Below are 14,552 nucleotides of genomic sequence, written 5' to 3'. Positions count from 1 at the left end.
CCTCATCTTCCGGTTAGGCACTTTACAGCCTTCTGGACTTAACACTGAGTTCAACAACTTCAGATCATGAACTCTCTCCTCCATCCCCACCTCCTTTTTGATCCTCTTTTTTCAAATATTTATTTTTTAACTTTTGTATATATTTTTTTCCTACCTATTTCTATTATTATTTTTTAAACTTATTTCCATTCATTGTTTTATCCCCACCTTTTAGCCTATTTTGATCTTTTCTCCCATGCTGTCCCCTCCCCCACCCCCACTAGGGCCATCTGTCACTTGCTCATCCTGCTTTCTACTCTCAATGTCACCATTAGCACCTCCTTTCAACACTCTTTCGACCTTCTGTTTATGACATCTTTTGCAATCTCTCCTTTGCCTCCACCTATCCAGCTTCACCCGTCCCACCCCTCCTTAAACAGTATATATTTCACCAAATTTTTACTCCTCTTTAGTTCTGAAGAGTCATACAGACTTGAAACATTAACTCTGTCTTTCTCTCCACAGACACTTTTAGACCTGCTGAGTTTTTCCAGCAATTTTTGTTTTGTTCCAATTTTTAACAATTCTGCTTTACTTGGAATCTTTTGCTCTGAGGCAATCTGTCAGGCACAAGTTACCTCTGGACATCTTCCTACATAAAAGCAATTGATAAATGGCCAAAGGAAATAGAAATACTTACATGGAAACAGGATATTCAGCTCAGTCAGCGATGGCATTTACCTTATACACAAGCTAATAATCCTAATCGCATTTAGCCAACCTGTTCCCATATCCCTTCAGCCCCTTTTTTTCCATCCAATCTAACCTTGAATGTTGTCAAATTTCCACCTTCACCTGTGTGGTAATCTGAAAAGCTTGCCTGTTGTGGAAAACAGACAATTTTCATTCCACTGAAATTAGTGAATTTAAAATGATGCAGATTCTGCAATAGATTGGTCATCCAATTAGCCAGATTAAAGGCAAAGAAGGCAAAATTTTCCTTCAGTTTCTGCCTCAACCACTAACCCTTTAATATCCTGTGAGCCCCAATTCTCCAAATCCTTCTGCTCTTCCACAACACCAAATTTATTGCCAGAATATGCTGTTATTTTTATTAATCAAAATGCATTACCAGCCACTTACCGGCATTGAACTGCTTTGGTCAAGTTTTTGCCTATCCCCACACTGTATTAACATCCTTCAGTCTTCCAATTAACTAATTATACCTCCCATTTTGGAATCACCTACAATTTCCAACACCAAAACATACACTGGTGAGACATTAGGGCAGATGACCAAAAGCTTGGTTAAAGAGGTAGGTTTTAAGGAATGTCTTAAATCAAGAAAACGAGGTAGAGAGGTGTAGCAAGGGCATTCCAGAGTTTGGGATCTGAGCAACTAAGGTATGGCCACCAATGGTACAGTAATTAAAATTGGAAATGCACAAGAGACCAGAATTAGAGGAATGCTGATATCTCAAAAGGATGTAGAGCTGGAGGAGTTGCAGAAATAGGGAGGGTTGAGGTCATGGAGGGATTTGAAAACAAGGATAAGAAATTTAAAATCAAGATACTGCCTGACTGGAAGCCAATGTAGGTGAGCAATACAGGGTTGGGATGATAGGGGAACAGAGCTTGCTTCAAGTTAAGACACTGACAGCAGAGTGTTTTGGATGAGCTCATTAGAGTATGGGTGATCAGCCAGGAGTGCGTTAGAATAATCAAGTCTACAAATAATGAACTCAAGAACGAAGGCTTCAGCTGCAGATGAACTGAGATAGGCACAAAGTCAGAGGATGTTACCGAAGGGGAAATAGGCAGCCTTAGTGATGGCATGCATATGGTCAGAAGCTCATTTCAGCACAAAACATGACACCAAAGTTGCAAACAGACTGGCTTAATCTCAGGCTGTTGCAGAGAGAGGGATGGAGTTAGTAGCTAGGGAACAGAATTTGGACAGGGACCAAAAATAATGGCTTCAGCCATCCCAATATTTAAACTGGAGGAAATTTGAGTTCATGTCAGATAAGCAGTCTGATAATTTAGTAACAGTGTAGGAGGCGAGAGAAGAGGTGATGGTGAGGTAGAGCTGGAGGTGGGCTTCGCTGGCTGGGCCAGCATTTATTGCCCATCCCTAATTGCCCTCGAGAAGGTGGTGGTGAACTGCCTTCTTGAACAGCTGCAGTCCATGTGGTGTGGGTACACCCACAGTGCTGTTAAGAAGGGAGTTCCAGGATTTTGACCCAGCAAGGGTGAAGGAACGGCGATATATTTCCAGGTCAGGATGATGAGTGACTTGGAGGGGAACTTCCAGGTGGTGGTGTTCCCATCTATCTGCTCCCCTTGTCCTTCTAGATGGTAGAGGTCGTGGGTTTGGAAGGTACTGTTGAAGGAGCCTTGGTGAATTCCTGCAGTGCATCTTGGAGATGGTACACACTGCTGCAAGTGTGCGTCGGTGGTGATAGAGAGAGTGAATGTTTGTGGATGTGGTGCCAATCAAGCGGGCTGCTTTGTCCTGGATAGTGTCAAGCTTGAGGGTTGTGGGAGCTGCACTTATTCAGGCAAGTAGGGAGTATTCCATCGCGCTCCTGACTTGTGCCTTGTAGACGGTGGACAAGCTTTGGGGAGTCAGGAGGTGGGTTACCCATTGCACTATTCCCAGCCTCTGACCTGCTCTTATAGCCACAGTATTTATATGGCTAGTCCAGTTCAGTTTCTGATTAATAGTAACCCCCACCCCCAGGATGTTGATAGTGGGGGATTCAGTGATGGTAATGCCATTGAACATCATGTGCAAGACGTTATGAATTCTCTCTTGCTGGAGATGGTTATTGCCTGACACATGTGTGACACGAATGTTACTTACCACTTGTCAGCCCAAGAATGGATGTTGTCCAGGTCTTGCTGCATTTGGACATGGACTACTTCAGTATCTCGAGTCACGAATGGTGCTTAACATTGTGCAATCATCAGTGAACATCCCCACTTCTGCCCTTACAATGATAGGAAAGTCATTGATGAAGCAACTGAAGATAGTTGGGCCAAGGACACTTACCCTGAGGAACTCTGGCAGCAATGTCCTGGAGCTAAGATGATTGACCTCCAACAACCACAACCATCTTCCTTTATACTATTTATGACTCCAACCAATGGAGAGTTTTCCCCCTGATTTCAATTGACTCCAGTTTTACTAGGGGTCCTTGATGCCAAACTCGGTCAAATGCGGCTGTGATGTCAAGGGCAATCACTCTCACCTCACCTCTGGAGTTCAGCTCTTTTGTCCATCTTTGAACCAAGGCTGCATTGAGGTCAGGAGCTGAGTGGCCCTGGCGAAACTCAAACTGGGCATCAGTGAGCATGTTATTGCTAAGCAAGTGCCACTAGATAGCACTGTTGATGACCCCTTACATTACTTTACTGATGATTGAGAGTAGACTGATGGGGCAGTAATTGGCCGGGTTGGATTTGTCCTTTTTGTGTACAGGACATACCTGGGCAATTTTCCACACAGCTGGGTAGATGCCAGTGTTGTAGCTGTACTGGAACAGCTTGGCCAAGGACACGGCAAGTTCTGGAACACAAGTCTTCAGTACTATTGCCGGAACATTGTCTGGGCCCGTAGCCTTTGCAGTAACCAGTGCCTTCAGCCATTCATCTCCACAACTGTGTGTTGGTCACTCCTACCGATATCGTCATGGGCAGATGCTTCTGCAGCAGGTAGGATGGTGAGGAAAAAGTGTGTTTTTCCCTCCTGTTGGTTCCCTCACCACCAGTCTAGTAGCTATGTCCTTTAGGACTTGGCCAGCTCGGTCAGTAGTGATGCTACCAAGCCATCTTGGTGGTGGACATTGAAGTCACCCACCCTGTGTACATGCTGTGCCCTTGCCACCCTCAGTGCTTCCTGCAAGTGGTGTTCAACATGGGGAGTACCGATTCATCAGCTGAGGGAGGGCAGTATGTGGTAATCAGCAGGAGGTTTTCTTGCCCATGTTTGAGACTTGATGCCATGAGACTTCATGAGGTCCAGAGTCAATGTTGAGGACTCCCAGGTCAACTCCCTCCTGACTGCATACCACTGTGCCCCACCTCTGCTGGGTCTGTCCTGCCGTTGAGACAGGACATACCCAGGGATATTGCTGGTGGTGTCTGGGACATTATCTGTCAGGTATGAATCTGTGAGAATGACGAGTCTGTGAGACAGCTCTCCCAATTTTGGCACTAGTCCCCAGATGTTAGTAAAGAGGACTTCGCAGGGTCGACAAGACTGAGATTGCCATTGTCATTTCAGGTGTGCTTCCTGGATAATTTCACCTAGGAGCAGCATGTAGATGACACATAGGAGGGGCCCAAGATCCTTGGGGGACACCAGAGGTAATGATGCAGGAACAGGAAGAGAAGCTATTGCAAGTGATTCACTGGCTACAATTAAAAAGATAAGAATGGAACCAGATGAAAGCACCTTCACCTAGCTAGAATACAGTGGAAAGGCATTGGAAGAGGATGATGTGGTCAACCATATCAAAAACTGCAGTTAGGTCAAAGGGGACGAGTAGGGAAAGTTAACAGTCACAAAGGGTATCATTCATGACTTTGATAAGGGATGCTTCAGTACCTTGGTAGAGGCAGAAGCGTAATTGGAAGGACTCCCCAGAGGGGAGGCGATAGTGTAGTGGTATTGTCACTGGACTAGTAATCCAGAGACCTGGGTTTGAATCCCACCACGGCAGATGGTGGAATTTGAATTCAATAAAAATCTGGATGACCGTGAAACCACTGTGTCTCAAATGCCCTCTGAACAAGGGTAGTAAGGGATGGGTAATAAATGCTGGCCTAGTCAGCGACAGCCACATCCCATGAATGAATAAAAAAATTCAAACACTAGAGAGCAAAGAAGGGAGTGGATTTCAAAGACAACACGTTCATGGACTTTGGAGAGGAAAGGGAGGTTGGCGATGTGGATGACCGTTTGCAAGAATGGTGGGAATGCAAGTTGTCCTTTTTAGGAAAGGGGTGTTATTAGCAGATTTAAAGGAGCAGGGGACAAGACCTGAAGAGAGAAAAGCATTTGCAATATCAGCTAATATGGGGCCAGGAGGGGATGTTGGGTGATCAAAAGTTTAATGGGAATAGGTTTGAGGGAAGAGGAGGTAGATCTCATGGACAAGGTGAGCCCAGAGAGGGCACAAGAGGAGACAGGAGAGAAATGCAGGAAAGATGTAAGTTCAAGTCAAGTCAGAAATTTTGGCCAAGAGGACTAATGGAAGAGAAGGAAGATGCAGAGAGGCAACTATCAGTTGGATTGTGACCTTAGTGACAAAGAAGTCCATTACCTCATTGCACTTACTTTTGGAGGTGAGGGTGGAACAGACAGAGGAGAGGGGTTTAGGTCTGTTTGCAGTAGATAAAAGAAGCCAGGGCTTATTCTTGTATTTTAGGGTGATCCTGAATCAGTGAGCTGTTTTATCGGGTGAGAACAGGAACCTTTAGTGGTTTAAGTGGTCCAGCCAGGTCTGGTGGTGGATGGCTAAACCAGTTGTCTGCCATATCCTTGCCAGCTCCATAGACTTAAGGAAGTGGAGGCAAGGGTTGTACGGGAAAATGGCCTGGGTGACAGAGAATAATGGTTTTACTGGTGTCTAGGGCACCAAAGATGTAGGTGATGGTGCAGTTGAACAAATCAGTAGTTGCAGAAATGGTGTGGCAAATGGAGGACCAGAGGCTAGATAGCTGGAATTCAGGAAGTGCAACTGAATGAATGAGGATAGTTTTTTTTTCCAGGGGTACAGAGGAGGTAGGCTTGGGGCATGGAAGGGGGTTTTGGGTGAAGCAAGGATATGAATGACAACTGGTTTAGCCATTCACTGCCAGATCAAATAGCCTTACCTCTAACTGATTTGATAGGACTAGCATGACCACTAAGTAATTGAATAAATGTTACAAATAACTTTAGAAAAATTAAGGTCATGGCTCTGGAAAAGTGTATTAAAATTTTAATTCTAAACAGTTTGTATACATGCTCAGCCACATTCCACTCTGCTGCCATTCAACCAGCCTCCACCCTTCCTGGCTGCTTCTACCAACACACCTGCATGACAAAAGGTCAATCAACTCCCCCGACATAAATGGTGCTTTAAACCCCCACATACAGACAGGAAGTGGAGCCTGATTGGAATACTGGGATTGGTCAGTTGAGAAGTGAGCTAAAGCTCAGATTCCATTGATGGAGTCTGGGGATTGCAGAGGCCCAACTATATCAACCTCTCCTGCCTGCTCACCCAGATTGCCTCCATATCACTGTAAGGGAAGCTGCAGCTATATGCGGCAAGTCACTCTTATTTCAGTCCCAAAAGCATACTGTACCCTAGCACTCAAAATTAACATTTTTTCCAACCCCATTGAGAAACTGACAGGACTGTGTGCATCACTGTTTTTATTCTCCACTGAAGCTGGAGTGCAATGCTACCCGATTCCGTGAATTAGCCACCTAGTAGGTTAGGTTACAGTTACTATCTCTATCCCAGAAGTTTCTTCATTATCAGAGGCTTATTTGTTGATGGGTTAGAAAAGTGGTTGGCTGAAGCAACAGTGGTCAAGTCCACTTCTGCACTAATTGATCAAAGGAACTCTACACAGGTTGTAGCACGCACACAGACATAAAGACACAAGCACCTGAAATTTCTAGAGTTCTCTTGATCCCTCACTGCAGCTTTGCCAAAAAACAGCATATATGAGCGGTTACAATGTTTACAACAGGACTTATGGAGATTGAGTAGAAGCATTTTCCCAGAGATTTTGATAGATGGCTCAATCTATCTTGCAACCAGAAATCAAAATGATCAAGACCAAAGCTTTAGGATCTGCATCTATAACTGGTCTTAATACAAGTAATTGAAGTTGAAATCGCCATTATCCCCATTGAATACTCTGATAAACAAGTTAAGCGAAGAGTTGGCAGTAAGCTAGTTATGCAAATAGGTACAATTTGATCCTACTGAACAGGCTGGTTACTGGAAGTTTACAATCTTTATATCTACTGCACAAAGACATACAGGTTGCACCATGCACACTGGAAGCCAGAGGCAGGTTACCTGTTCAACAACAAATAAAAATTACAAATATAAGTGAACTACAAAATAGAAAAAGAAACATTCACAGGTTTAGAATTAATTTAAGCTCATCAGATGTCACTCTGGAAGCTATGGTCCATTCACTGCTGCAGCCACTGGCTTTGCCACTGCTTTTCATATTTTAGAACATAAGAGGTAGAAGGATACAAAAAGGAGAGAAGTTGTTTGAATGTGCTTTAGCCTTCAACATAACTACTCATCACTGCTTGGGTGATTTTGTTTAGTCAACTTGGTGGGTTAGTCTGCAAAAGTTTAGAATGATTTCCTTCCTGCCTACACGGCAGGACAATACTGCAGGAATTTTAAGTCATAAGATGGGTGGCTTAAAGCTTAAGAAAATTAAAGCACTGAGCATGAAACACCCAGACTGCTTGCATGCAACTGATTAAGCAGTGAAAGCACATATGTAGACATGGCACAGACTACCAACCTGTTTAACTTTTTGGACAGATAACCACATAATTCAGAAAAGAAAAGTCACTGGTTACAAGATTGAAAATTATATATTTCTTTGTCACATTAAAATGCTATTAAAAACAAAGTACTCTTGAAAGCTACCCATTGGTTGAGTCAATTTTCCCACGAAAGAGCTTGAACCACGATGGCAAGGTGGTTATCTGTGGAGTATGAGCCACATAGTCACGCAATCCAGTATTCTACACCCACACACAAACATTTCTGGGTTAGATCACTGGATAGTGATTAGGAGCGATTTGATTCTTCCACCTAACCCGAGTTCAGAATGCTAAGGGCAAATAGCGCAGTTCCAGTTGTTAACAAAACACAGATCAGCAATGGAACTTAGCAGCTCCCCAATTCTACAAACCCAGATGTTCTAAATTTTAATAACCAGCTCTTGGATCAAGCTTTATATATAAAAAGTAATTAACTTAAAAGCTTTTAGTATGATTTGGTATAGCAAACTCTACTTTCATTGCAATTTTTTAGTGATTAGAATTACTACATGGAAACAGAAATTTGATTAAATTTACCTTTGTTCCAGAGGCAGGTCATCTCCACTCTGTTCAGAAGTAGTCTACAATATAAGAGGGGAAAAAATTGAATTATTTGAATGATATACAAAATCACCATCTCATTGAGTATAATGATTCTAAAGTGCCCCTTATGGACACAGCAATTATTTTAAAAGCAAGTCCACTAGTGAGGTGTATGATGCTCAATCCTAAAAATCTGTTGAAGAATACAAAAGGAAAATGAAAAAGCTAAATACTGCAGATGCTGGAAACCTGATGTAAGAACAGAAAATGCTGGAACTACTCAACAGGTCAGGCAGCATCTGTGGAGAGAGAAACAGGGTTAACATTTCAGGTCTGTGGCCTTTCATCAGAACAGTTCTGATTTTTTTTTCACAAAGAAAGTTTAACAATATTTAAACAGTTTGAGCTGTGCATAGAATTGTGCGAATGTTTCTAGTTCCCAAAGAAATGTCACACAAAGTTTGCGGCAATTCCAAAGGCAAGCCATGGACACCTCATTGCAAAAAAAGCTGAAAATACATCTATTAACATACAGTTCTTTCATAATAAACTTTAGGAGTGACTGTTTACTCCCTCTTTGCTTAGCCTACAGGTTCTCAATGCCTCCTTTGGTATCCTCTAAAGGAACCATTGCGGCAGTTGTCACTCTTTACAAGTATCAACATCAACGGCCTGCCCTATTCTCACTGACCCTCCCAACAAGTGAGCCCATTGGAGTCTAATCTTGCTAACCCCCTTCCCAACATGAGCCCTGCAGATTGTAAGTAGGTCAGCTCTCATCATCTTTCTCCACGCTCCACTCCAGAATGTCCATTCACTTGTGAAAAGGGCTCTTGCCCATTCATGGGCTTGTAAATGATTGCATCAACATCATGATCTTGATAGAAACCTAGTTCACAGGTTATGAAACCTTCCTCACCTAAATGAAGTCTCCCACCTGGTTATACTTTCCACCATTTGCCAAGTTCAGACTGACAAGGGGAAAGTGTGGCACATCACCAAATCACACCTTGGTCTGACCCTTACTCCTCTATTGCCTTCATCTCCTTTGAGTAGCTCACCTTTTTCCACCCCTTCTTTAAAATCTTCTTTCTCTATTGCCCACCCAAATACCACAGCTAGTTTCTCACTAAGATATCTTCACTGCCTTCCACCCTTAGCCTCTGCATCAAGCAACTTCTCACCCTCTGTGTTACAAATGCAAGGGCTTATAGATGGTTAGATTTTGGGCTGTCTTTTTAAAATAAATGTAAAATGACAATGGAAAAGGGGCATGTGACCGCCTGCTAATTCTGCCCAGTGATAAGCTGATGTGACCTGGTTACCATGGGGACAGGGGCCCCAATGTTACTGAAATCTACATGTCAGGTTCAACACCTGAAAACAAAAGACAGAGCATCTGGCTTGACCATGAGTAGACTTACAACTCTGAGGCAGCTGTTCTTGCTTTGTGCAGACTTACAGATTCTCAGGCTGTCTGATTTTAAAAAAACATGGATATAGAGAGACAGAGAGAGAGTGTGTGTGTGAAAAGCAGCAGCTGTTGCAAGCAGTAAGGGAAAAGCTAGTTTCTGCTAGCTACCAGACAGAATGTTAATGAAAGCTTGACCCCTAGGGTAAAGAGAAGGAACCTGCAGAGATTTGAGGTCATTGGAAATTTCACCCTGGCAAAGCAGGAGAAGGAATCATTGGAGTGAGCCTTGATGCCAGAAGATGGTTCAGGAACTCTCAGAAGACTGAGGGACAGGAGCTCAATAGACACTGGACATTATGACTCAGTGAAACAGGGAGTACTGAACCAACTGGAAGTCGAGAATGAGTTCGGACTTTCCTGTAAAGACTAAAATTATGGAAAGAACATGCAGTTATGTATATATGTGTGCCATGGGGTTATCAGTCATGTTAATATCATAATAGTTTAGAGTTTAGTTGCGTGTTAAGCAATGTTTGGCCAATGTTGATTTTAGTTTATTTGTTTCAAAGTCATAAAACTTGAAATCCTGTCATGCAATTCTTTTAAGTTGGTTATCGGAAATTCAAATCCTTCTTTAAAGTTATCTGTCTCTGCGAGGATTGTAACAATGATTTCAACTTATATCTCAACTCACCCTGTCCCCCCCCCACCTTTTCCAAGTTTCCTGCCCTCCTTATCTCCCAGAATCTCTCCCTCCATATACCCACATTCACAGCCATCCCCTCGATCTTGCCACCACAAATGGCCTCTCTATTCCTACTGTTTCAAAGATAAGGTCATTTCTGATCACTTCCTTGTACCACTCTCTACCCGTATAACTCTTTCCTTTCCCAATCCACTTTTCTCATGTCCAGCTCTGGGGGTAAAAAAACCACTCCAAGTCATTTACAAATGCATTTTCAAATTCCCAAACTGATGAGCATTTGGCCTTCCATTCACCATGACATTTTTGTAGCTATTGATCTGATCAATCACACCTTCGATCTTCTTGTCCCTAGTAAAAATATAATATTCTCACCTGAATCCCTCCATGATCTCACCCCTCCTTTATAATTTCCTCCAGCACCTACAAGCCTCCCGAGATCTCTGCACCCATTGCACATCCAATTTTCATCACTCCACTATTGTAAGATGTGCCTTTGACTGCCTAGATGCTAAGCTCTGGAATTCCCTCTCCACCTCTCTCGTCTCCTTTAAGATGCTTCTTAAAATATACCTCTTTGACCAAGTTTTTGGTCACTTGTCCTAACTTGTCACGGTTTGGTGCGAAACTGCATTTGGTAACCCTCCTGTGAAGCACTTCGGTATGTTCTCCACCACTAAAGGCTTATATAAATGCAAGCTATGGTTTAGTTAACTTTAATGCAAGGTTACCAGCTTGGCTTCTAAATTTGATTTATCAATAAATATTACTATAGCCAGTGGGAGTATCCATGCTGAAATATATCACACGACATACCTATTAATGTTGTATAATGCTCACACCAAAGTGCAGCATGTAAGATTGTCATAGAATGTAGTTGATCTCTGTACAATAACCATTACAAGGGAAACAAACAAACCTACCCTTCTCCGTTATAAATCACACCTAATCTGATACATTTGAAGATGAGATTGCACCATGTCTATTAAGAGAAATCGTCATAACCACTGATCTCAAAAATGAATTAAATTAAATAGCAACAGAGGAGGATTGTTAGTGTTATCAACCCAAAAGCACACATTTCACACATACCAGGGGTCAATGTAGCTGTCAACATGCAAATGACCTTTGATTTTCCCAAACCTGCCAACAGACCCAAAGACAATGCAAACTGATTTGTAAAAAAAAAATGCTTCCTTTGAAATAGGTGCATGCAGGATGCATTACATGATCCAAAATATTTGAATGCGTAAATTAAATCAAATTAATAGATTGCAAAATATAGTTAAAGCACAGTAAGCACTTAGTCTTCAACTGAAGATATTAAACTCAAATCCTAAGCAACAATGAGGCAACCTATACTTCATGTGCAAGAACATGCTATTAAAGAATGTTTTAAGGGAAAGTAAAAAAAGAATACAATTTCTACAGAAAAGTGCAAACCAGTGAAGGGGCTTACTAACAAAGCAGTGACAGTGCACACAACAAAATAGTTGTGAATGACATCATTGTTGGCTTTTCATTCCCTCAGACATTTTCAAAAAGATAATGAGCTAGAAATTACTAGCAAAATAACAGTGAGTTTAATGCATATGCCGTTATTTTGTAAATGACCTAGCAATTTGTGGCATGGAAGAGACACATCGTGAATTGCAAATCACTACAAATTACTCAACAATTTGAGCTGCTTTGTCTTTACCCTTGCAAAAATGAGAACTTGCCCTCAACTTCCCTGCATGTTTAGATGTTGCTGCATTTGCACTGTTAAAAAACAAATTAAACTCACTGGAAAGAGTTAGGGCTAGCACATAATAGTTACTCAAGGACTCTTACTAAGGAGATTTATGTTCCTGTGATGCCATTCAACCAGAAATGATACAACTGAACAGTGGAATCTCATTCATACAGGTAGGAAATTGTTCTTTGTTTTTCCAACGTCCTACTCTTTCTCTTTCTCAACCCAATCATTTCTTCCTTTTTCACTTCTCTTTTCTGCACCTAATTTGACTAATTCACTGTTTCCTTCACCATCATTCCCGATCATTGATTAAGAGAATAAACAGCAAAGCCAATCGTTCACCTGTAGGTCCCAGGTGCCCCTTTGAACTCGCTATCAACTCTCACTTCCAGCAATTTGGAAAAACACTCCAACTAATGGGCATTAACAAATTCCAGGCGATTATACTGTTAAGAGAAGTCGAAGATTTTACAAAAGGGAGAAGTTATCAATGCTCTAGTTTGCGAAAGGGGTGACGAGAAGTAAGGCAGCTCGCAAAAAACATTCAGTGGGCCTTAGGCCACATTGACGTATGGCTGCCTGTACACACAGGAAAAAGATTAAAAGCACTGCTCCAGAATTGTGCGTTTATTGCCAAGTAGGCGGCACCTTTACAGCTAATTTTGTTTGTGAACTCAGACACAGTTACAAGCTTTGTTACTAGGTTAACTTCTTTACAAGTCCACCTCTTTAGATTAAAGATACCACAATACTGAGAAGCTAGAATGTCAACATGATCGAGTGGTTAAACAGAACATTTTAAAATTAATTCATTCACAAACCACAGCACTTAACTGTACAAATAAAAAATGGAATACAAACATCTAATCTAATTTCTGGTATAAAAAAATCTGTAATGTAATTCAAGCAGCCTCTGACACAAGTTGCCGGAGTTTGTAATCATCTCCCTGGATACTGCTGCTTGCAGTGTGAAGCAAGTTATCAATCTGATAAAATTCCATAAGTAAAAAACGCAAATCAGCTAAGTGCAGTAATGCTAATGATCTGTTCCTTATTTTAAAAATAACCCTCCTGTTAACAAGACGAAGAAACATAATCCAGTGATGCTAGAACAGAACAATAAATGTTTTTATTGATGAAAGATGATGTATTATTTGCTTGATAGTTTAGTCAACTTGGAGAAGTGCTTGAGTGGAGACAAGTTAGTATGCACGTTCAATGACACCTCTAAATATTTAATTAGCTCTTACCATCAGCAAGACACAAATACACAATTGAGGGGTATTGTTACTATGGCGGTCATCTTGATCATATGTTAACTAATAATGTTAAAAAAAATGTTCACTTAAACTGGAAACACATTTTGACATCTTAGCTGCAGGAATTCCCATTTCCCAAAAATATTATGAATATAACTCGAGACTTTATTTCAAATTTCCTCACCTGAGTGGGGATTAATACATCTCCCTCTTCTGCCTGCCAAAGCTCCACTACCCTGGGAATTTCGGCAAGTGCTATTTGAAGAAAAATATACATTCTTTTAGTGAAAACGAAACCGCTTCGGGACATGAAGAACACGAAAAAGCACTTTGGAATAGTGATTTATGTTGGTTTAAAACGACAACTAAATTACTGGTATAGTACGGACCACAACATTTCATCAATTGCACTTTGAAACATTGAAATATTATGTTTTGAACCACGAGTGGGGATTTACATACAGCAAGCACGTTGCCCTCCGGATCACGAATACCTCACCAGAGGACAGCATGTACATGGGTCATTCTACATACACCCTGTCAAGCTGCGAGCTTTGCAAACATTTGAAATTTGGGTCCCTTTGAAATACTGAGAGCACAAAACAACGTTAGACACAAAGGATTCCCAAACCTTGTGCTGCGGACATCCCTTGTCGAAAACTCGGTAAAATGAGCTGCAGGACGCCCAACAGTAACTTTATCCACTGAGCCCGGTGGCGGTGGCAGCAGCAGCTCCGATCCGCCTGTACACACAACCCCGCCATGCTGCTGAGTACCCCTCACACTCACTGAGGGGGGAGGGAGTGAGTGAGTGAACGACCGCTCTACACCTCCTCCCCCTCCCGCGCGCTCCCTCTTTCCTCTCCGACAGGCTCGCACACGCGCCGGGCGGGATCGCGATCGCGCGTCGGTCTCACCGTCACAATCGGCGCGAAGGGCGGGGCGGGGCTCTGGGTGTTGTCCGCTGACGTCAATATTCCTCTTACACCCGCAACGCCCCACAAGCTGCGCTTCGCTTCTTGTTCCGGCTGCGTTGTTGACAATGCCAACTTTAGTTAGAATATTATTGTTAATTTGGAGTTATATGGTTAGACACGGAAAAAAAGTTAAGATTTTTTTCCTCGCAAGAAGGCGGGCGTGAAAACAGACTATCAATATCCTGGGGATTGCCGTTGACCAGCCATATAAATTCTGTGGCCACAGGAGCAGGTCAGATGCTGGGAATCCTGCAGTGAGTAACTCGCCTCCTCACTCCTCAATGTCTGTCTGGCATCTATATGACAGGAGTGTGATGCAGTGTGGATGAGTGCCATTCCAACAACACTCAAGAAGCTG

The 14,552-nt window shown here is 42.3% G+C and overlaps 1 protein-coding gene across 2 annotated transcripts in view; it reads right to left on the bottom strand.

Moving 5' to 3' along the window:
- tmem131l (transmembrane 131 like) overlaps positions 1 to 14,088 on the bottom strand; it is a 177,923-nt gene extending 163,835 nt beyond the window's left edge. For both annotated transcript variants that reach the window (XM_041193310.1, XM_041193320.1), the window contains exons 1-3: positions 13,849 to 14,088; positions 13,402 to 13,472; positions 8,098 to 8,141 (exon numbers count right to left, since the gene is read on the bottom strand). In XM_041193310.1, the coding sequence (XP_041049244.1) occupies positions 8,098 to 8,141; positions 13,402 to 13,472; positions 13,849 to 13,981 (248 nt within the window). In that variant the 5' untranslated portion in view covers positions 13,982 to 14,088. The remainder of the gene's footprint in view (positions 1 to 8,097; positions 8,142 to 13,401; positions 13,473 to 13,848) is intronic.
- Positions 14,089 to 14,552: the final 464 nt, after the last annotated feature.

This window comes from Carcharodon carcharias, chromosome 1 (assembly GCF_017639515.1).
Source record: "Carcharodon carcharias isolate sCarCar2 chromosome 1, sCarCar2.pri, whole genome shotgun sequence".
Lineage (NCBI taxonomy): Eukaryota > Metazoa > Chordata > Chondrichthyes > Lamniformes > Lamnidae > Carcharodon > Carcharodon carcharias.
Note: the sequence above shows the minus strand (reverse complement) of the source record. Positions and strands in the feature narration are given on the sequence as shown.